The sequence below is a fragment of the Enhydra lutris genome, unplaced genomic scaffold (assembly GCF_002288905.1).
Source record: "Enhydra lutris kenyoni isolate GAN:26980312 unplaced genomic scaffold, ASM228890v2 scaffoldscaffold46, whole genome shotgun sequence".
In the NCBI taxonomy this organism is placed as follows: domain Eukaryota; kingdom Metazoa; phylum Chordata; class Mammalia; order Carnivora; family Mustelidae; genus Enhydra; species Enhydra lutris.
The window spans coordinates 8336604-8358619 of record NW_019154130.1 but is presented as its reverse complement, the minus strand read 5'-3'; the positions used below and the strand labels follow the sequence as shown (position 1 = coordinate 8358619).

The following is a 22016-nucleotide window of genomic DNA, read 5'->3' as shown; positions in this document are numbered from 1 at the left end:
CTCGGGACAGTGTATTTTAGGGGGAGGAGATGAAATGAGCGCCTTTCCTTTCACAAGTGTGCACTCTTTAGAGTGACCTGAACAGAGTGGTCCTTTAGCAGCAATAATCCCAGCTGCCTTCCTCCAGCGCTCATTAAAACTGAATTCTCTTGGGTGCAAGTGGATCCCTGGGGCTCAGGCCGCAGTTAGCATCTGTGGCCTGTCTCCGTGGTAAACAGCCTGCTCGCCGGGCCAGGAGGCCCAGTGGGTCTCGTCTCCCCAGCATTCTTTGCTAAGCCCACGTGGGTTTAGGGTTAGGGACGGGCTCCCCCTCTGCAGATCCCAGAGGCCACCCCCCGCCTCTGCACCCCGGGCACCAGGGCCACCTAACTGTTTCCAACAAAACGCAGAGGCAAGGAAAACCTGGTCACAGACTTCCACTGCACTTCCTGTCCTGTTTGATGAGAAAGGAGGGACCCAGATTTGCTAGAGAGGATTCTGGAATGTAGCTGACCTCCCAGGCAAAAATTGGGCCTTGGCTTTTCCACAACCCCTGTCCTAGAGACCTTATTTCTTTAGGGAATGAAATGAAAGGAGACTTTGCTAAACAACTTGATGATCTCCCTTCATTAGGGCTGATTTTTCTCATATTACTTGGCCTATACTGGCTGTTCTTTAAACTTTATAATTAAATAAGCACAAGATCTCTATCTTCTCACTCCTCGGTTATCACCATATAAACGTTCACCCCAAAATGCAGGTCAGTCAGCATGGTTCCTCCTGACTTGTCCAAAGACCCCAGGCCCCTGATGGCCTGACTTATGTCTGGTCAGGCCCTGCAGCAGGCCTTGGGGTGCAGTGCAGGGTGTAAGGGGGGAATCAGGCCTTAGGGCCTTTTTCCTCTCACTGCAGCATCTCTGGCCAGATTCAAGCCATGGCAGTGACACAAGGTAATAAGAGAAAAAGCCCAGGCGCCTGGGTGGCTCAGTTGGTTAAGCGTCTGCTTTTGGCTCAGGTCATGATCCCGGAGTCCTGGGATCGAGTCCCGCGTCGGGCTCCCTGCTTGGCAGGGAGTCTGCTTCTCCCTCTGACCCTCCCTCTTTTCATGCGCTCTCTCTCTCTCTCTCTCATTCTCTCTCTCAAAATAAATAAAAATCTTAAAAAAAAAGAGAGATAGAGAAAGCCCAAGGTCCTGGGAGTGCTAGTCTGGGGCGCCCCTTCCCGGTCCACTCTGTAACCTGATACAAGCTTAATGGTCTCGTGGGATCGCAGCCATACAAAATGGCTAATTATTTCTTTACCAAGCTGGGAATATTCCAAGGAAGCATCTTTTCAGGTCTGACTTAGTATTTCCATGCCGGCTTATCAGGCTGGTTGGTATCTAAGCAGCTGGGGAGTGTTTCTCCTTCCCCATTCTCATTGCTGCCGTTTGTCCCTTGTCACACGGACAAGTGGACTCTTGGGAGGGATGTCCTCACGCCCCTCCTGCACCTGCAGCTGATTTGGTCTGGAGTGCGGGGGCGGGTAGTTCTATTTCCTTTCAACCTGCAGATGAGCATTTGGCTTTCCAGGCCTGTTCTTAAACACACACACCTCTGGTGGGTCCTCTTCTGAGTCTGGTTCGGGTCATGTGCCACCAGTTATGAGCCTTCCTCCTTGGCCATTCTTCCAGGGGTGTCTCCGCCTCCCGGAGCCGTGCTGGTGTTGCATTCTCTGCCCCTGGAGTTCCCTCTGGCTATGGCCTTTGCGGAGCAGCTGCTGGCCTGGAGATCAGAGGATGGCGAAGGGAGATCCGAAGATGAGCCTGACACCATCCCGCCATCTGTCCTCCTGCAAGTTGTGGAGCTGCTGGGTAAAGCTTACCTTCCCTCGGGATTGGGCCTGGGAGAACTGGGGGAGCTAGCTGAGGAAGGCAATTGCCTGCTGGTGGCCTCTTGTTCGGTTGCTGTCATTTGAAAAGGGCTTGTATTTATTTATTTTGAGAGAGAGCATGGGCGGGAGGGGCAGAAGGAGAGTCAAGCCCCCACACAGGGCTTGATCTCATGACCCGAACCGAAAAACCAGGGGTCAGACACTTAATTAGATAATCCTGTGGCCTGGCCTCATAAACACGTGACGTGCAGGATGTTCTCATTTCACTAATCATGAAAATGAGATTGTTTTTTAATTAACATATAATGTGTTATTTGCCCCAGGAGTACGGGTCTGTGGATCATCAGGCTTACAAATTTCACAGCACTCACCGTAGCACATACCCTCCCCAATGTCCATCACCCAGCTGCCCCATCCATCCCCAACCCCTCAATTAAGAGACTCTTATGGCTTGTCTCCCTCTCTGGTTTCATCTTGTTTCATTTTTCCCTCCCTTCCCCTATGATCTCACTGATACAAGGAATTTAAGAAAATGAGATTTATTTTATCACAATTTATTTTTTTTAAGGTTTTATTTACTTATTTGACAGAGAGATAGAGCATAAGTAGGCAGAGCGGCAGGCAGAGAGAGAGGGAGCCATATAGGGAGCCCCATGTAGTGCTCGATCCCAGGACCTTGGGATTATGACCTAAGCCAAAGGCAGCCGCTTAACCAACTTAGCCACCCAGGAGCCCCCGAACTTTACTTTATCACAAATACATGCCATTTTTGTAGCTTTGGAGGTCAAAGGTGGTGTGGGAGTAAATAATGTTGCAAAATCAAACATGGTGACTTAGTAGTTCCTGAAAGGGTTGCATTTTGGTAAAACTCATAGAAAGTTAAACTTAAGAGTTGCACATTTTGCCTTTGTAAATTCACCTCAAATTCTAAATAAATATTGAACTTCATTAGTGTAATGTATCTGCTTAAGTATTTAGGGACAAAACAGACTAATGTCTGCAACTAATTTTGAAATAATCAAATACTAAGCTGAGTTTTTGGGTGAATAAAGGGGTAGATAGGTAGGTACATAAGAGCGAATACCACAGTGTTAGCAGGAGGACCGAGGTGGTGGGCCTATGGGCATTCCCTAAGTAGTTCAGCTGCCCTGTATTTTTGAGATTTTTTTTATAATGTTGGGGGAAAAGATGTTGCAAACTTAAGTGCACTCAGGGGTCAGAAGCCAGATGGGGGAAAGAAGAGGGGAGTGGGCCAGGCACTTCATGCTCTGTCAGTCCCTGAGCCCTGTCACTCCTTGCTACGCGAGAAGGTGGCCCCAGTCCTGCCAGCTTTTATAACTTTTTATTTCAAGAAAACTCAGTAATGTAGATACTGATGTGAATTTCCCGGTTTTCGAATGTTGGCGACTGAATCAAATTCTTTGAAATACACTAAGCGAGGGATCAGGGAAGGTGAGTGGGGGACCACCGTGGGAAGGAGAGGTCTGTGGGCAGTCTTGGATCATGGGCCGCCATTCGCAGTCTGGGCGGAGGAGAATTCTAAGGCCATCCTATTACAGAAATGACAATTGGCAGAGGAAGGACAATGGAGGGGAGGTCGCATGAGCATCGGAGGGCGGGACCGCGGACCCTGTAGGCACTTGTTCTCTCTGAATGGCTTCCTGAATGCCCGCATGGGTTCCTTTCAGTTAAAGTTATGAAACAGCATCACCCCAAGAGATCAGGCAGCTTAGTGTGAATTTAAGATGCGTGTCTGGCACAAAGGGGATCTTGGTACAAACCTGTGACCCATCTTTTTGTTCTAGACCCTATTTCCTGTACTTCAGTCCTTCTCATGCCATCTTTATGTGATTCCTGCCATGTCTACAAGTCATGCCTGTCAGCATTTATTGATCTGGTTTTTGAAAATCCGCTCTCTGCTCCTTTTTTTAAACTTTAATTTTAAGGCACCTGGGTGGCTCAGATGGTCGAACATTTGCCTTCGGCTCAGGTCATGATCCCATGGTCCTGGGGTCAAGCCCCACATTGAGTTCCTTGCTCAGTGGGGAGTCTGTTTCTCCCTCTCCCTCTCTGCCCCTTCCTTCCCCACTCGTTTTCTCTCTCTCTCTCTCTCTCTCTCTCTCTCTCAAATAAATAGTATCTTTTTTTTAAAAGGGAGGGGATACTTTGTCAGTATGTATTTCTGGGCTGTGTGATAGAATTAGATTGTGTGTCCCCAGTAGTAACTACCCTATTGTTTGGGAAATAGTGTTCTCATGACTTCTCACCAACTTACTTGAGAACCTTATGAGAAAGAAAGAAAATGAGTTTTCGGTGTGAGCCATTGAACCTGGCTCTGTGCGATCATGCAGCCCCGAGGTTAAGGCAGTGGTCTCTGGGGGCAACCAGCCAGGTTTGAGCTCTTTGAGCCTCTGTTTTTTCATCTGAGAGCTGGGGATGGATAACATAGTGTCAGGAACAGTGTCTGGTACAGAGCAAGTGCTCTACCAACGACTGCTGCTGTTACTGTTTTGTATTTGCTTCAGGAAACTTCCTGTGGACCACAGACATGGCGGCCTGCGTGAAGGAGCTCGTTTTCCATCTCCTGGCGGAGCTGCTGCGCACAGTACATACCCTCGAGCAGAGGAAGCACCCTGCTGGCCTGTCCTCCTCCATCGCCCTCCAGCTGAACCCCTGCCTGGCCATGCTAATGGCTTTGCAGTCGGAGCTCCATAAGCTGTACGACGAGGAAACCCAGAGCTGGGTCCCGGGCAGTGCGTGTGGAGGCTCGGCGGCAGCGGCCACGGACCAGGGCAGGTTCTCCACATACTTCCATGCGCTCATGGAGGGCTGCCTGGCGGTGGCTGAAGTGACCCTGCCTACCAACATGAGTGTCACAGCCAGTGGGGTGACCTCTACAACTGCCCCGAATCTCAGCGACTCCTCATCCTCCTCGTCCTCTTCCCCGGGACAGACACCTCAGAGCCCCAGCCTCCTATCGAAGAGGAAAAAGGTCAAGATGAAGCGGGAAAAGGCCTCCTCCTCCGGGAAGCGCCAGTCGTCCCGTTCAGTGGAATCGGACCCCGCCATGCTCAGCATTGGGGGCAGCAAGCCGGAGGACATGCTTTGGTTTCATCGAGCCCTCACCCTGCTCATCATTCTCCGACACCTCACCAGAAAGGACCCACAGGGTCTGGGTGTGACAAGCGACGCCATCGCTGATGCCTGCCAGGCACTGGTTGGCCCCACAGCCCACAGCCGCTTGCTGGTGATCTCTGGAATCCCCACCCACCTGGACGAGGGCATCGTCAGAGGTGCTATCCGCAAGGCCTGCAATGCCCATGGCGGAGTCTTCAAGGATGAGATCTACATACCCCTACAGGACGAAGACCCCAAGAAGCCCAAAGACAAGGCCGAGGGTGCTGATGGCAAAGCCGAGCCAGAGAAGACCCTCGGCTTCCCCAGCGCGGACAGTTTGGAGGTCAGCACGTCCAGCAGCCTGACCCCTGCCATGAGCATCAGTGCGTCTGCCTCCACCAGTCAGGCCTCCATCTGCAGCTCCCAGGGGATCTCACAGACCGTCAGTGACCTCTCTGTGGATCCACTGCCCTCGGGCCTCGAGCCGCCTGTCCCTCCCGGTGTACTGGAGCCCCACGTGGTGTCTAGCCAGGAGAGCCTAGACATCTCTCTCTGCAGCACTGGCAGCCTGGGCAGTCTGGGGAGCCTGGGGGAGCCGCTGGACAACGCAGAGACGGCCTCTGTGTCGGACATGGGCTCCATGTACACGGTCACGTCCCTGGACAACCAGCCCCTCGCGGCGCGCCCCATCAAAGGCTTCGCGGTCGTGGAGGTAATGGCGCTCACGCCTTGGCAACCACTAAAGTTACAAGCAGAGCAGCTAGGATCCCCCCAAGCCCATCTGACCCTTCCAGCATGATTTCCCAGGGATTAACTGACAGATGGCATTGGGGCATGTAGGGCGCTCCCTGAGGCAGCTCTTGGAAGCCACCATGATTTATTGTGTTGATTATCTGTGTCTGAGGTCACATCTCCAACAAGAGTGGTGCCAAGTCTGATGTCATGAAGTAAATGCAGGTCGTTGCTGAGTATGGGAGGGAGGCAGAGGGGTACAAGGGGCCTGACCTTTCCTGGGGGACGGGCTTTATCAAGTGCATTCCAGCTTGGGCCCGCTGGTATATTGGAGTGGCCCCGGGTTGTGTTAAGTGTTGCCGTCGGCAGGAGGGGTCTTCACTGATCCTTGCAAGGACAGACTTGCCATTCTGCTCCCTGTGGTTCTGGGTTTCCAGACCACATTTCCACTTCAAGATCCCCTCTGTTGCTTGGGCCTCCTTGTTTAGGAATCCTGCCTCCTGTGTCTTCACCCCTGTGTAAGGGGAGTCAGGCTCCGAGTAAATCTGTCTTTCTGCTATTGGATGCGGTGAGGAAGGCACTAGAAGGGAATATGTGTGTATCGTTTTGCTCTCCCAGGGAGCTCTGGCAGGAGAGTTCCAGAAGCCGGTGATTGGTTTCTTCCCCAGAATCATTTCTCTTAATCTCTGCACCTTCTTCCTGGGGGCTTCTCAGAGCTGAGCGTGGACCCTAGCTCCCTGGGCATCGGAGTAAAGCCACAGACCCGGTCAGGGTTTAGCAACAGACATTTCCAGCAGCTGAGATGTTCCCCGTCAGGTTCCTGCTGTTGGCGTGTGGCAGAGACGCTCCCAAGGAGTGCGGCTCGCAGGAGTCCAGCCGCACTCACAGCACTTAAGACAGGGAGGGGATTTGAGGACAGAGCGGGAGGGAAAACAAGGTCATTCCCCTACTCCAATCCTGATCCTTTGCTTTGTTCACACAGATACGATCCCGAGCCAAAATTGAGAAAATTCGAGCAAGTTTGTTTAACAATAATGACTTGATCGGTTTGTCAAGTTTGGATGGCGAAGATGAACTGATGGAGATGTCCACGGAGGAGATCCTCACCGTGTCCGTAGTAAATCAGAGTCTGTTTGATACACAGGGAAGCCCAGGCTTGGAAGATTACTTCAATGATAAGTCTATTAAAGGTGGGTTATGGACTTTTTATTTGTGATTAATAGACTTTTTGCGAACACTTTTAAATTTACAGAGAAAAATTAACAAAGTCTTCTGCTCTCTCTGTACCTAGTGTGCCCTATCTTTAACATCTTACCAAGGAAAGAACTTCGGGGGGCACCCTAGGGGCTAGAGACTTGGGAAATGAGCAGGGGCCGTGGGGAGACAGACAGACGTTCTTTGCTTGGCTCACGGAAGCTGTCAGAGCTCTGAGGTCCATGAGGGCGCCCTTGCCTCCAGCCTGCTCTGCGCCAGCCCACGGAGACCTCCAGGAAGGGCTGTTCCTATGTGACTGACGAATCACTAAATTCTACCCCTGAAGCTAATAATATATTGTATGTTAACTAAATTGAATTTAAATTTAAAAAAAAAAATTGGGGTCGCCTGGGTGGCTCAATGGGTTAAGCCTCTTCCTTCCGCTCAGGTCATGATCCCAGGGTGCTGGGATTGAGCCCCGCATCGGGCTCTCTGCTCAGCAGGGAGCCTGCTTCCTCCTCTCTCTCTGCCTGCCTCTCTGCCTACTTGTGATCTCTCTCTCTGTCCAATAAATAAATAAAATCTTAAAAAAAGAAAAATTTTATTTAAAAAAAAATTTTTTTTTTAACTTTTTTTTTTTTTTTAAGATTTTATTTATTTATTTGTCAGAGAGAGAGAGGGAGAGAGAGCAAGCACAGGTGGACAGAATGGCAGGAGAGGGAGAAGCAGGCTCCCTGATGAGCAAGGAGCCCGATATGGGACTCGATCCCAGGACGCTGGGATCATGACCTGAACCGAAGGCAGCTGCTTAACCAACTGAGCCACCCAGGCGTCCCCAAAATTTTTTTTTTTTTTTTAAGATTTTATTTATTTATTGGACAGACAGAGATCACAAATAGGCAGAGAGGCAGGCAGAGAGAGAGGAAGGGAAGCAGGCTCCCTGGTGAGCAGAGAGCCCGATGCGGGGCTCGATCCCAGGACCCTGGGATCATGACCTGAGCCGAAGGAAGAGGCTTTAACCCATTGAGCCACCCAGGCGCCCCAAAAAAAGAAAAATTTTAAATGGGCTTGCATTCAAGTCCCATTTTGCTTTTTGTCTAGCCAGACTTCGCTTTGTTCAAGTTCAGGTGTATTTACTGTGTTCTGTCCTGTGGAGCTAGAACATACCAAGTACATTGCTGGAAATCATTTGGTCATATGCCCAAGGGCAGTAAATGCCTCCATCTTTACACTCATTCTTGGGGAAGAAACAATTCCATCTCCTTTTCACCAAGTCCCACTTTGTCATTCTGACAACTCTTTGTGGGTGGACCCTGTCTGGTGTCCCCTGTTCTTCTGTGCGATGTGGAGCGTTCATCAGGACGCAGCCCCGGGCCCCGCTGAGCAGATTCAGGCAGCAGACTCCTGCCTGAAGCCAGCAGCTTGTCCCCAAGCCCCATCCAGAAACAGCAGTTTTTCTTCTTCTTTCTATGATTACACTCCTTTGTGTGGTCATTTTTATTTTCTACTAGTGTTGCTCAAAATTTTTAATCCATGTCCTTTTTTCTAATTCTTTAATATTGTTTGAAATTTCATGATAGAACTGTAGAATTTGTTTCCTGTTCTAGGAGAACAAAAATGTAATACCGACTATGGGTTTTGTTGTTGGCTTCAAATTTTTATCCCCGAGTTGTAAAATTTTTGAAATGTTCGCTCAGGGCTAGTACCAGGGTGAGATAAGGGAGGCCTTGGGCACGAAATTTAATGGGCTCCAAAAATCTCAGTAAGCTAGATAAATAGTGTGTGTGTGTGTGTGTGTGTGTATCTTTTTAGGATTATAAAATTTATTTGAGAGAGAACATGAACAGGGTGAGGGGCAGAGAGAGAAGCAGGCCCCTCTGAGCAAGGAGCCTGATATGGGACTTGATTCCAGGACCCTGGGATCATGACCTGAGCTGAAGGCAGACGCTTAACCCCCTGAGCTACCCAGGTGTCCCTAGATAAATAACATTTTAATTGAATATTTATAGAAGTCAGAATTAATACAGAATATCCATGATGAGCAAAATAGTAAAATTTTAAATAAAGACAGGACCAGTATTACTGATTAATTTCTTTTGGCTTAGGCTTTAATGTGGCTTGGCATAGTACTGTTGATATTTTGCTCGTCGTGTGGGGTTTTTTTGGTATTAATTTTGGTTTCTTTTTTTTAATACTACATTGAAATATGTATTTTTTTTAAAGATTTTATTTATTTATTTGAAAGACAGAGATCACAAGTAGGCAGAGAGGCAGGCAGAGAGAGGAGGAAGCAGGCTCCCTGCTGAGCAGAGAGCCGGATGCGGGGCTCCATCCCAGGACCCTGAGATCATGACCTGAGCCGAAGGCAGAGGCTTAACCCACTGAGCCACCCAGGCGCCCCTGAAATATGTATCTTGATCACGGAGTTTTGGGGGGATCTTGCCCCTGAGGGGACTGCCTGGCTCCCCTCACCCTATGTTGGTCCCAATCCCTTATTAGTGTGCATTTGGCCCCCAGTGCTCTGTGGCCCATGTGGGGATAACTAGTGTAAGGTCTGAGACCTTTTTCTGCCTTAACTCATGGTTTGCCAGCCTTTTCATACTTCGAATCTGAATTTGGACCGAGTTCCTGATTCTGTTATAGTCAAACCTTCCACATGAGGTACTCGGTCTTTTGGTAACATTAGTGCCACACGCGTTTTGCTAGAGACTAAGTTGTGGTTCTGCTGAGTCAGCTCTTAGGGCTTGGCCGCCTCTTCTGCACCCCTGACCCCACACCCTCAGTCTGGAGGCCCATGAGGCTTCTGATCTCCTGTTCCCACAGCCAAGCCTGCCCTGGGGGCAGCTGTGGTGTGTCGGAGGGAGAGGCCGGCTGTGGGGCGGGGGGCGGGAAGGAGAAGGGAGTGAGGAGTGAGTCCGTGCAGCCCCCAGCCTGGGCCCCTGGCCATGAGAAGCGTGAAGTTAGGGTCCTGACGGACCGCTGGGGTCCACCTTCGGGAGCACTGATTTGGGCACAGAAAGAAATTGTTTTTCCTGTGCTCGAGGACAATTTTCTACCTGCTCATTGTGCCAGTCTTGAACCATCCTCTCTAATAATGCAAAACTTGCTTGATACCTTGGGCTTTGCACTAGCTGTACTTGTAGGCTCCATATGCTGTCGTTCTTTGGGAACCGCCCATCACGAATGTATTAAGGTAGATGAAACTGCCGTGGTCAGTAGCCATAAGAGAACTGTGGCTTGGGCCCCGTGGAAGCATGTTTCTCACTCGTGGATGAGCCCAGGGCAAGGGCTGGGGTCCGCCATCCCCGAGGCTGGCCATTTCCATGCAGCCAGTGGAGGGAGTGAGCTCAGAGAGCAGACTGGCCCTGGAGTGGCTCACATCCCACGTCAAAGCGAGAAGGCTGGGGGCGCGCCCGAAGGGGGAAACCAGGTTTGGGTGCAGAGCTATTCATCACCACTAAACGTCTGTTACCCACACGCAAAAAATGAGTTGTTTAGGAGACACAGACCGCTGTGAGGAAGTGTGCTGACGTGGCCTGTTCACGGCAGAATTGTTTTGTCCTCTCCCCACTTCGGAACAGGCGAGAAGCTGGTGCCGGGTGCCAGAGAGGTGCTCACGGAGATATTTAAGAGCTGTGCCCATTCCGAGCAGATGCTGAGCCTGACCCCAGCGAAGCCCATCAAAGTGTCAGACATTTATCTCAGCAAAGAGCAGATCAACTCCCAAACACCAGGCAACCTCCTCCACCTCTTCTTCACCAACGTCCGGCCTCCCAAAAAGGTGCTGGAGGACCAGCTCACCCAGGTACCCCCCACCCACCCACCCCTGCCCAGCCGCGCTGCTGCTGGGCCTCAGGGGCGCCTTCGGGTGATCCTGAGGACCCCTCTCTGCCCCTGGGGCCCCGCAGATCCTGAGGAAGTACGGAGTGCCGAAACCCAAGTTCGACAAGAGCAAGTACAGCAAAGGTGGGAAGGAGCAGCACCCCGTGAAGGTGGTGAGCACCAAGCGGCCCATCACCAAGCCGCCCGCCAAGGACAAGGCCGTGCTCAACAGCGTCAGGTGCGCCTCCCAGGAGCTCGGCGCATGGGGCGGGCGGGGCCCCTGGGCCGCCGCCTCCACGGCTTCCTGCGAGGCTCTCCGCACGTCTGGGAGCAGACCCCTTGGCTCTGCTTTGCAGCTCCGTCGTATGGGTCCCCAGCTTTGTGCACTGAAAGAGCGTTTTCGTATCCACAAGTGAAGTCAAGTCAGACCGCACAGGCAGACAAAAGCAGACCAGTCTGAAGTCATTACCATCCAGAATGTACAGAATTGTTCAAAAAAAATTATTCTTTTAACCACACAAATAATGCATAGCTATTATAGAAAAACTACAAAATGCATATTGAAAAAAATGCATTTTTTTCCCACACACCACTTACAACGGTTAAGTGCGTAACCTTCCGCGGATGCGAATGTATTATGTTCTTACATTTTACGTGGCTAAGGGGCGCCTGCGTGGCCCAGACGGTGACGCATCCAACTCCCGGTTTCAATTCGGGTCATGATCTCAGGGTCGTGCGATCAAGCCCTGAGTCGGGCTCCACACCAGGTGTGCAGCCTGCTTGAGATTCTCTCTCCCTCTCCCCGCCCCCACATCCCCCGCCTCTTGCTCACTGTCAAAAAAATAAATGTGAAATGGCTGGAATAGTACACAAATCAAGAGTATATGCAATAAAAAGCCATTCCTCTTCCCTTCATCCTCAAGCCTCCCTGCCCTCTCTGTGTTACTTCCCGAGCCTTCCAGAACTCTCCCATGTACACACAGACAGATGGGCATGTGCCCACACGGCCCCGTACCACGCACAGTGCCTGCACCCTGCCGTTTCCAGTTACTGCTCATCTGGGAGGTGATTCCATATCTGCACAAAAAGAACTTACTCGCTCCTTTTTTTTTTTTTTTTTAAGATTTTATTTATTTATTTATTTGAGAGAGACACAGAGCAGGAGTGGGCGCAAGGGGCAGAAGGGGAAAGACAAGCAGACTCCCTGCTGAGCAGGGAGCCAGAGGCAGGTCTCGAACCCAGGACTCCGAGACCATGACCCACACTGTAGTCACATGTTGGACCAACTGAGCCTTGCAGGCGACTCTCTCTCTCTCTCTCTTTTTTTTTTTTTTTAAAGATTTTATTTATTTATTTGTCAGAGAGAGAGAGGGAGAGAGAGCGAGCACAGGCAGACAGAATGGCAGGCAGAGGGAGAGGGAGAAGCAGGCTCCCCGCCAAGCAAGGAGCCCGAAGCGGGACTCGATCCCAGGACGCTGGGATCATGACCTGAGCTGAAGGCAGCTGCTTAACCAACTGAGCCACCCAGGCGTCCCTCTCTCTCTCTTTTAATGGCTCTGTAATATTTCATGTGTGGATATGCATACATATTTAATAGAATTTTCTATAGACCTAGGCAAATGACTCAAGAACTCAAAATTGGAACTTTGATAGAAAAGTATTACCTGGCAGGAATCTCTAGAGGAATTGTTTGAGCGATCAGAAAGAGGTCTTTCTGCTAATTAGTCATACATAAACCTGTATCGAGGTGCTTCTGTATCCATATGGTGCAGTAGAGTTTTCTGTGATGGAAATCGGTGCGGTTTCCCTGTCCGGCTGCTGAATGTAGTTGCCACTAGCCACATGTGGTTACTGAGCCCTTGAGACATGGCCAGGGCAGTCAAGGAACTGAGTTTGCAATTTTATTTTAATTTAAACATATAGCTACAATCTGGCTAGTGGCTGGTTCTTAGTGCAGCTTTGAAGGATATAGAAGGGATGAAAAGCATCTCTTTAAGGTCTTTTGCAGTTAAAGCATCAGTTTGTCCTCCTGATATGCTCAGTGAACTCGGTGAGGACAGAGCTGACCTTGCGCCCAGCCCTGTGGGAACCGGTGGCCGTGGTTGGGGTGTCTGGCCTACCGCGTGTGTGAGGCTCTGCGCATCGTCTGTCAGGATATGGTATGAACGCAGGAATTCTGACTGCAGTTCTCTGGTCTACAGCAGGACTGCCTTAAGTGAGAAAAAGCCAACTGTGAAGCCCAAGTCCCCAGAAAAGAGCAAGCCAGATGAGAAGGACCCGGAGAAGTCACCCACCAAAAAACAAGAAGGTGAATGAGCAGCTTGGGCCTGAGACTGGTGGGCCCCTAGGACCAGCCTCTGGGCTTTTGCCTGACTGAATGGGCTCCCTTGGGGTTTGGGTTACACTGGGCCTCGATGCCGTCCTTGACCATGAATTTATGGAGGTCAGCATAGCAGTTCCCAAAATAACACGCACCCAAAGTGAAGAGTAAAAAGTAAAGATCTGGAAATCTGCTTAGAAATTCGCTTCTAAAAGGCACTTACCTGGGCCTTAGAACTTGAGCCTCATAAAGGCCCAAGCATAGCTAGAGAAGCCAGGCTGTGGCTCACTGACCCCAGGAGGTCAGGGGCTGTGCTGGGTCTCGGGCAGTGGGTGGAGGCGGCCATGACAGGCCTTGGAGGGCCGGGAGGCGGGACGCAGGTGGATTGGGCTGTGCCAGAAACGCCACCAGAGCATGGCGCGAGGCCACTGCTGTGGGAGGTTCTTCCAAACTCCTAACTCTCTCAATCCTTCTCCATCAGTCCCTGAGGAGAAGTATCTCACCTTGGAAGGATTTCACAAGTTTGTTATTGACCGAGCCAAGCAAGACATCCGTAGTGTCTGGAGGGCGATTTTATCCTGTGGTTATGACCTTCACTTTGAGAGGTAAGAAGGTGTCTCTCAGTCCAGTTGATACCTTGTGTAAAAATTGTTCTTGGCCACCAGAGGCGTCCCCTCCAACATCCTTTCTGGGAGCCGTTCTGCCTGCTGTTCTGATGCCTCCTGAGCTGCTGGTTTCTCATGATTCTCCAAGTGGGTTTCAGAACGCATTTGGAAACCACCTCTGTTCTAAACAACAGATTCATCTTCTGACGGTTCTGGAGGTCAAGGTGTCAGCAGGGTTGGCTTCTCCTGAGGCCTGTCATTGGCTCACAGATGGTCCCGTCCCTGTTGCTGCCCCACTTCCAAGGGGGACACCAGTCTGCTGGTCTGGGCCTGGCCCGGAGGACCTCCTTTAACTCAGTTACCTCTTCAAAGGCCCCATCTCCTAACACAGTCACACATTAGGATTTAGGCTTCAACACAGGAACAGGGGTGGGGATGGACACACTTCAGTTCCTAATGGGGACAAGTTCTTATTCCAAAGATTCTCTGTTCCTCGGAGTCCCACTTTGTCTCCACGTCCCGCTCTCCCTCTCTTCCAGGGAGGAGCTCGCCAGGTCCCCGGGGCCAAACAAGAATGGTTTCCCCTTTCTAGCTGTAGGGCGGTCCCAGGCCAGCCCAGTGCTTCCAACCCGCAAGAAACCTCCCTGCCCTCGCTCCGGCGCTCACCCCGGGCCGCAGCCGGAGCGCGGGCGGGGCCGGAACGGCAGCCCGGAGCCCGCGGTTTTTACATCCGCGCTCGGGTTCAGAGGTGCTTTGCTGCTGGGCGCCGTCATTTCGTACCTCACGGAAGGCTCAGAGTCCGTTCGCAGACCAGTTTTCTGATTTATTTTACGAGCCATTAAGAGATGACTTTGGGGCTTTTGAAAGTAGAATCACCCGTTTTGGACTAGAAAGTGCATTCGAAGTGAGAAGGTCGCAGGTTGGCCTGCGAACGAATTCCCAGGTGACACGTTTGTTACAGCTTGAGGGCTCGCTCACGGGCGCCGAGGGGCCGTGCCAGCCCTGATGCCTCCTTCCCACACCTGGCCTGAGGGCAGCCAGTGGCATCTGCTGCTCTCCGCCAGCCTGGAGGGGGCTGTGAGGGGACCCCCTTCTGGAGGCAGCTGTCTCTCAGCCCTCCTCCGGTGGGACCCACGCCGCCTGGGTTGAGAGGCTCGGCCCCTGGCCCCAGATGGGCCCTCCTGGCAGGGGGCACCCTGGGTGGCATGTGGCCCAGGGAGGTGCCGAAGGCCCGGGAGCCAGAGGCGCCCATCCACCGGCGGCCTGCCCGCCTCTCCGGGGCCCACGGCTTCCTGGGGTCGGAAGGGCCACGCACACTCCCCGCACACCCTGAGCCTCATGTGCAGGCTCCGAGGAGCTCTCCCGTGGTCCTGCGCCCAGGGGCATCCCGTTGGAAATCCCAGGCAGCGTGTCTCCCGACATTTTCAGGGGGTGGGTTTTTTCCATACTTAGAAGTGGGTGCACACAAGACATCTGCTTTTTTTTTTTTTTTTTTCCCCTGTTTCCCCATCCCCCCGGGGTCAGCATAGCAGGTGATGCGGGAGCGGGAGTGCTGCCCTCCTGGCCCCCTGTGCGCGTGCCCTGCCTACCAGCCGAGGGGCCCAGCTTCGGTGAGGTCAGCAGGTGCTCCTCACCAGCTTGGCCGTGGGCCTTGCAGGCGACCTCAGCTGGCTGGGGGTTACGGGGGGCTGCGTACTGCTGCTAGCTGCCTTTCGTACATGAGGAAACGGGGCCTCACAAAGCAGCCGTCTTGGTGGCCCAGGTTACTGGGTGGTCTAGATTTCAGCCCAGGGACTCCAGAGCCTCGTTCTTACCCCTCTGCCCTTGGCCCAGGTACAGGAGGGAGGCCCGCAGGGGTGCGTGCGGCTGGGGTCCGGGACGGTGGCGCTGTCCCGGCCTGCGGGCTGTGTGCTCCCTCCTCCAGGGGCGCCTCCCCTCGCACAGAGACGCCAGCTGCGAGGCGAGGCTCTGTGCCAGTGGTCCTCTGGGAGCAGGGACGTGGCCCCCGGCCCACCTTGCCCTTCTCGCCCGGCCCCAGGTGTGCCTGCATCGACGTCCGACACGCGCACAAGGCCTCCAGGAAGTGGACCCTGGAGATGGACGAGGCGCTGGTGCAGTACATCAACCGGCTGTGCCGTCACCTGGCCATCACGCCCGCGCGGCTCCACCCCCACGAGGTGTACCTGGACCCCGCAGATGCCTCAGACCCCAGAGTGGCCTGTCTCTTGAGTATGTGGGCTCTGGCGGAATTGCCATGGGGGACCGTCGCCCTGCTCTGCCTGGGGGCATCCCCAACAAGAGCACCAGGGGTTTGGAGGGGCTAGGCGGGCTCCTTGCGGCCATCGAACGAGTCCCTCGGATCACCTGCTGTGAGCCATGGGGGCAGAGGAGAGGGAGAGACGGAAGCTGTGACCGCAGCTGCATTACATGCCCGGCAGGCGTCGGGAGGGAGCGGGGATCAGCTGTCCGTTATCCTTCATCACGAGAGAGCAGCGTCTTTATGAAAAGCTAGGAAGGTGCGGCACACGTAGGTGCACGAGCAAGAACAGACGTTCTCCGTAAATCCGTCCCTGGGAGGTCACCCTTGTCACAGCACGCTGGCGCGTGACCCCTGGGCTTGTTTTTTGTGCCTGTGCACGCCGTACCACGGGCGGCTTGGGAGTCTGTCCGCCCTTGCTCGGCCACGTGTCCTGGGCCTTTGCTCTTTGCTCTTCTGGATACTTTGAAGGTAGACCTGGGCCAGAAGTGGTCCTGCTGTCCATCTCTGACAGCTGGAGATAGATGTGAGCACCAGTGAGACAGTGAGACAGTGTGCCAGCGTCTGTGTCCTGTTCTTGACATCTGATGTCACTTTGGGGGAAGCTGATGAAAGGTACACAGGACTGTGTACTATTTTTGAAGCTTCCTAGAAGTCGGTTTCAAATTTGAAATTAAAAATAGCATCAACCACAGCCCTGGCGTGGCCCTAAAGATAGGCCGAGGAGGCCCTGGGATTCCCTAAGAGCCGGGGCCTCCCCCTCTGCTTCTGCTTGGCCTGGGCTCAGGCAGACCAGGGGCCACTCACGCACTGCGTCTGTGGGTCCCGGGGATAAAATCTCCTGTGGGGGTCCTCCCAGTCCCCCTGAAATGCCCCACCCCCGGTGCTGTGGGCCCCCCCCGATGCGGCCCCCCCACACCCCAGGGACAGGGGCCACCTGAGTCCCTCGCAGCCCAGGAGCCTGGGCCTGACCGCCCTCATCCCTGCAGACGTGCCCATCGAGAGCCTGCGCCTGCGCTTCGCTCTGCTGCAGTCCCTGAACACCACGCTGGAGACCTTCTTCCTGCCTCTGGTGGAGCTGCGCCCGACGCCCATGTACGCGCACAGCATCGCCGCCCTGCTGAAGGAGGCCAAAGGTCAGCACCTGCGCCCCCCCCCATGTCCCCCGCCCGACAGTCCGCGGCTGGGAGGCGCCCCCTTACCTGGACCGCGCCCGGGTCCCCACGAACAGCACTTCTAGCCGAGAGCGGTTACTTCGGTTACACCCTGAAAAATTAAATTTTCTTGAGTTTTCAGGGGCACCTGGCTGGCTCAGTCAGAAGAGCGTGTGACTCTTGATCTCGGGGTCGTGGGTTTGAGCCCCACATTGGATTCCATTATTTAAAAACAAAATAGAGGGACGCCTGGGTGGCTCAGTTGGTTAAGCGGCTGCCTTCGGCTCAGGTCATGATCCCAGCGTCCTGGGATCGAGTCCCACATCGGGCTCCTTGCTCGGCGGGGAGCCTGCTTCTCCCTCTGCCTCTGACTGCCTCTCTGTCTTCCTGTGCTTGCTCTCTCTCTCTCTCTCTGACAAATAAATAAATAAAATCTTAAAAAAAAAAAAATAGAAGGCTCTGATTCACTGTCTGTCCCCTACATTCCGGAGATGATCATCATTAACCACTGTGTACCTGTCCTTCCAGACTTTTCTGTTCACATACAAATAGACACACGTGTTTGTTTGTTTTGGTTTTTTTAATTTAAAAATGGGTATCCTAGCTTATGTTCTGTTCCGCACCTTCACCTTGTGGGTTTTTACTTTTTGCCATTTCAGAAAATGCTACAGCAAACCTCCTCATACTTCATGTTTTTCTGCCATTCCTGGGCATGACAGAGGCCGGGGTTCATATATTACCATTGGGCCAGATACTAACAAATTCAGGGGCCTGGAGGGCGTCCCAGGAGAGACTGGCCCAGTGGGGGTAGGGGGCGCAGCGTGTCCTCTGCCAGGCCTCAGAAGTGACAGGGAAGGAAAGCAGCCCCGTCTGAGCCTCTCTCCCACATTCTTCCTTTCAGGGCTGATCTTTTATGACACGAAGGTGACTGTCATGAATCGGGTGCTGAACGCCACCGTGCAGAGGACAGCTGACCATGCAGCTCCCGAGATCACTTTGGACCCACTGGAAATCGTGGGAGGTAAGACAAGCTATGCAGAGCAGAAAATGCAAAAAGGTCGTGATTGAACAAACGATGCAGTTGATTTCTTGCACGTGATAGAAGCCTCTAGAGGAAGGGAGTGCACACATTCATCCGGCTGCTTCTGTCCTCCTCCCATGTGTCCCAGCGGGTGGCTTCCATCTTCAGGGTCCCCTTTCGAGCCTGCATGCTGGACAGCAAGAGGAAGGGGAGAGGCAGAAGGAGCTCTCCGCTTCCCAGAGCCTCTCCTCCCCTTCCCATCTCACTGGAGAACTGTCGGGGAGCTACACCTAACTGCGGGGGAGGGTGGGAGTGGAAACATTCTGATTGACCATGGACTTGCTAGAGTTGGGGTTCCGACGTTGAATAAGGGGGGAACGGCTCCTGGGGCGGTAGCCACGGCCTATAAACACACACAGCGTAGAGGAGATGAGAAAAGAGTATGGACGGGGGATCCCTCCCCTGGAGATGGAGGGGAGGCTGGGAGCCATGTGCCTGCGGCATGGAAGACCTTCCCAGAGCAGAGAGAAGGCAGGGTGGCTGAGCGGGGGGCGGGGGGAGGGCTGGGAAGCGGGCAGAGGCCTGGCAAGCCATCTGTCCCGGGGAGGGAGAGCAGAAGCTCGCGCCGGGAGGCTTTTACTGCTTTCTGTCTCTTTCCAGGGGAGATCAGAGCCTCCGAAAACTCCTACTTCTGCCAGGCTGCCCGGCAGCTGGCCTCTGTGTCGTCCTCGCAGCTTTGTGTCAAGCTGGCCAGCGGCGGCGACCCCACCTATGCCTTCAACATCCGCTTCACCGGGGAGGAGGTCCATGGCACCAGTGAGTGCAGCCTCCCGGGCTCTGGGCCGCCAGTGCGGGTGGAGGCCATGTGGGGGCTGTGAACGTTTCTAGGGTCATCTTTAGCCTCGTCTGCCCCAGATCGCCCCCCCCCCACCCTTAGCAAGACTGAAAAAGCCAGGTCGGCGGTAGCCCGCTGTGCAGAAGCCAGGACTGCCCCTGGCCTGGGCGGGAGCCGGCACTTGCCAGGGACTTCAGCCCCGCGGCCCCGGTCAGCGCCGAGGGGACGCCGCGGAGACGCCATCCGTGCCGATGGGCTTCGTCCCCTGGGAAGCACCCCCGGCGGAGGGCTGGGCTGGGTCAGAGCTTGTGTGTGTCCCATGAGAGACCAGTGCTAGGGACAGCGAGGAGGCCCGGCAACTCAGAAAATGCTCCTCGTGCCGCTTTCGGCCATCCTAAGTGCGCCCCAGACATTCAGGCAGTGTTTCCCACTCGGGGTGAGAGGAGAGACCCGGGGCCTCAGCCAGACGCAGCGGGAGGGCCGGGCCGCTGGGGCAGCTGCGTCTCCCACTGCCACGCGCATCCCGGGACCCCGCTCCGGCCGAGCCTCGGGCCAGGTCCTCTCAGAAAGCTCCCACCCGCTGAGCGTGCCGGGGGGGGGGGGGGGCCGGGCCCCCACCTGACCCTCCGTCTAGCAGCGGAAGCTTGCGACAGACCGGCCTTGTCCGCGGGACCGGCCGCCGCCTCCCCCGGGCCGGGCAGCCGGCTGCGGCTCAGCCCAGCTCTGTCCGGCTGCACGGCCCGGCCCTTGGCGGTTTCCGCAGGCAGGAATCTCCTGCTTCCCCGTGGAAGCTGAGCGAGGACATCCGTCCCCGAGCAGGTTCTCTGCACGACTCCGACCAAGTAGTGTGTATGCACAGCTGTCCTCAGAGCTTCTGACCTTAGGGCCCTGATGGGGGATGCGCAGGGGAGAGGAGACTCAGCCACAGGGAGACGTTAGCCAGAAAGCCGAAGGCACGTCTGGAGTGACAGCAGCAGGGGACAGTTAGTGGCCCTTCGCCCTCTGTAAGCGCTCGTGCCATCGGTCTGTGCAGTTAGACACTCACTGGCCTGGGCAGGGGTCAGTGCTGAGTAGGACAGGCGGCCCCGCTCTCGGTACGACCTAGAGCGACAGTTGTGAATCAGACAAGCTTGCAGATGAGTGGGACCTTGCAGCCGGGGGGGCAGCCCCCATGGGGCTCTGCATCGGGGCTCGCGGAAGCCTCGAAGCCAGCCCCCGCCATCGGTTCGATTATTGTCCCCATTTGATGGATTGGGTCACCGGGAAGTGATTCCCTGGGGGTCACCCAGCTAGTAAGTGGCATAGTGGGACTTGACCCCCCCGTCTCCCCGCCCTCGGACGTGTCTTCTGTCCCCTCCACCATAGCTGCATTCCGGGTGGTGAACGAGTTGAGGTCCAGGTGGGCACAGGGGCCGCGGGCAGGTGGGCTGCCGGGGTCCCGGTGCTGATGGGTCTCCGTGTGTCCCACAGGCGGCTCTTTCCGGCACTTCCTGTGGCAGGTGTGTAAAGAGCTGCAGAGCTCCTCACTGTCCCTCCTGCTGTTGTGCCCCAGCTCCGCTGTCAACAAGAACAAGGTAGGACGCCCGAGGCGTGGGCAGCGGCGGGGCGCTAGCCTGGGGCCCTGGGGGTGTGTCCTCTTGCACCCCTTCCCAGTCGGCCGCCCTGACCCTGCAGAGGCTCCCCGCTGCTGGCCGTGGCCGCCTGCTCCAGGGAGGGGTAAAGGCGCCATCGGTCACTTCATCTGCGCCTCCGTCTGCAGGGCAAGTACATCCTGACCCCCAGCCCCATCACCTACGGGGAGGAGCAGCTGCTGCACTTCCTGGGCCAGTTGCTGGGAATTGCAATTCGGGCAGATGTCCCTCTTCCCCTGGACCTCCTGCCTTCCTTCTGGAAGACCCTGGTGGGTGAGCCCCTGGACCCTGACCAAGACCTACAGGAAGCAGACATACTCACCTACAATTATGTCAAGAAATTCGAGAGTGTAAGTGAATAGTCCGTGCTGGGGACAGCAGAGCTCGGGGGCAGTGTCCCTGGGGCTCCTTGCTGCCTCCATGGCCTGCCGTCCCCTGGTCCTCCGTGCCGCGGGAGCCCAAGCGCCCACCTACAGACCGACTGGGATCTCCCAAAGAACAGGAGGGAGGGCGAGCCGCGTCTGGCAGGCTTCCTTCGTGGCGGAAGAAGCCCCTCTGGCTTCTCTTCCTATTTGATAGCAGCCGAGTAGGGGTGACCGATGTGCCCTGACAGCCTCCCAAAGACAGCGTTGAAGGGTTCCCGGCCGCTGACGGAGCAGAGGTGCCGGGGGCGGGGGTCTCCTACAAGCAGACCCACTTTCACTTTTAAGAGCTTAGTTTTGGGGCCTCAGAGCTCAGGAGATTGGCTCTTGGGAGTCACCTGGGATCAAGCAGGGACGGGGAAGGGGTTGGGACCGTAGCTCTCCTCCTTGTGCCTTGAGACACAGATCGCGCGAGCACAGCGCTGACCGCCCCTCTGCCCGCACAGCCCAGCGCCCTGGAGGCGGCGTGGTCCGTGCTCGGCTGCGGCTGGGCCCCTGGGGGGCCGTTCACATCTGGCCACTGGTTCGCAGTCTTGGAGGCCGGCCGGGGGCCAGGCTCTGGGCCACGGGAGCGACCGGGTTACTCTCCCGGCATGAGGCCCGGTTCCGGAGGGCTGTGTGCGCGCGTCCTCGGGACGAGGCCAGGAGGGAGGGAGGCTCAGGGAGGAGAGCTGGTGGGCAGCAGAGCCACCAGGGGACCTCCGTGTCCAGCTGCAACACCCCCTCAAGTTAGAGACCAAGTGTGGAGGTGCCTCTGCCCCAGCCCTCCCCCTTGAGGCCAACTGCCTGTGTCGCAGGGGAGCAGCGGCGTCAGAGGCCTGGCTGCGGCCGCTTGAGTGGGAGGCTCAGAACTTGGGCCCTGTGAGGGGCTTCGGTGCCAGGCTCTCCACTGTCCTCCCCTCGGCCGCCACTTGAGGGCAGCAGCACAAGGGAGCACCAAAGCCGGGATCCTGGATTCGTGCTTGGTTTCCGTGCAGAAACGGGGAGGACAGGGAATTGTCTAAAGGGTCAAGGCAGGGCGGCCCCCGCGGGCTGGGGATTTAGGAGTCCCTGCC

At 55.0% G+C, this 22016-nt stretch overlaps 1 protein-coding gene across 6 annotated transcripts in view; it reads left to right on the top strand.

Moving 5' to 3' along the window:
* The window catches only part of LOC111156404 (HECT domain E3 ubiquitin protein ligase 4), a 183678-nt gene that overhangs the window by 156691 nt on the left and 4971 nt on the right, over positions 1–22016 (top strand). For 5 of the 6 annotated variants that reach the window (XM_022517273.1, XM_022517269.1, XM_022517271.1 and 2 more), the window contains 13 exons: positions 1652–1831; positions 4377–5680; positions 6683–6890; positions 10476–10699; positions 10803–10954; positions 12918–13024; positions 13518–13641; positions 15680–15870; positions 16888–17034; positions 17954–18073; positions 18734–18889; positions 20379–20482; positions 20668–20889. In XM_022517273.1, coding sequence (XP_022372981.1) covers positions 1652–1831; positions 4377–5680; positions 6683–6890; positions 10476–10699; positions 10803–10954; positions 12918–13024; positions 13518–13641; positions 15680–15870; positions 16888–17034; positions 17954–18073; positions 18734–18889; positions 20379–20482; positions 20668–20889 — 3239 coding nt within the window. The remainder of the gene's footprint in view (positions 1–1651; positions 1832–4376; positions 5681–6682; positions 6891–10475; positions 10700–10802; positions 10955–12917; positions 13025–13517; positions 13642–15679; positions 15871–16887; positions 17035–17953; positions 18074–18733; positions 18890–20378; positions 20483–20667; positions 20890–22016) is intronic. The other variant, XM_022517268.1, reaches the window with a different exon arrangement.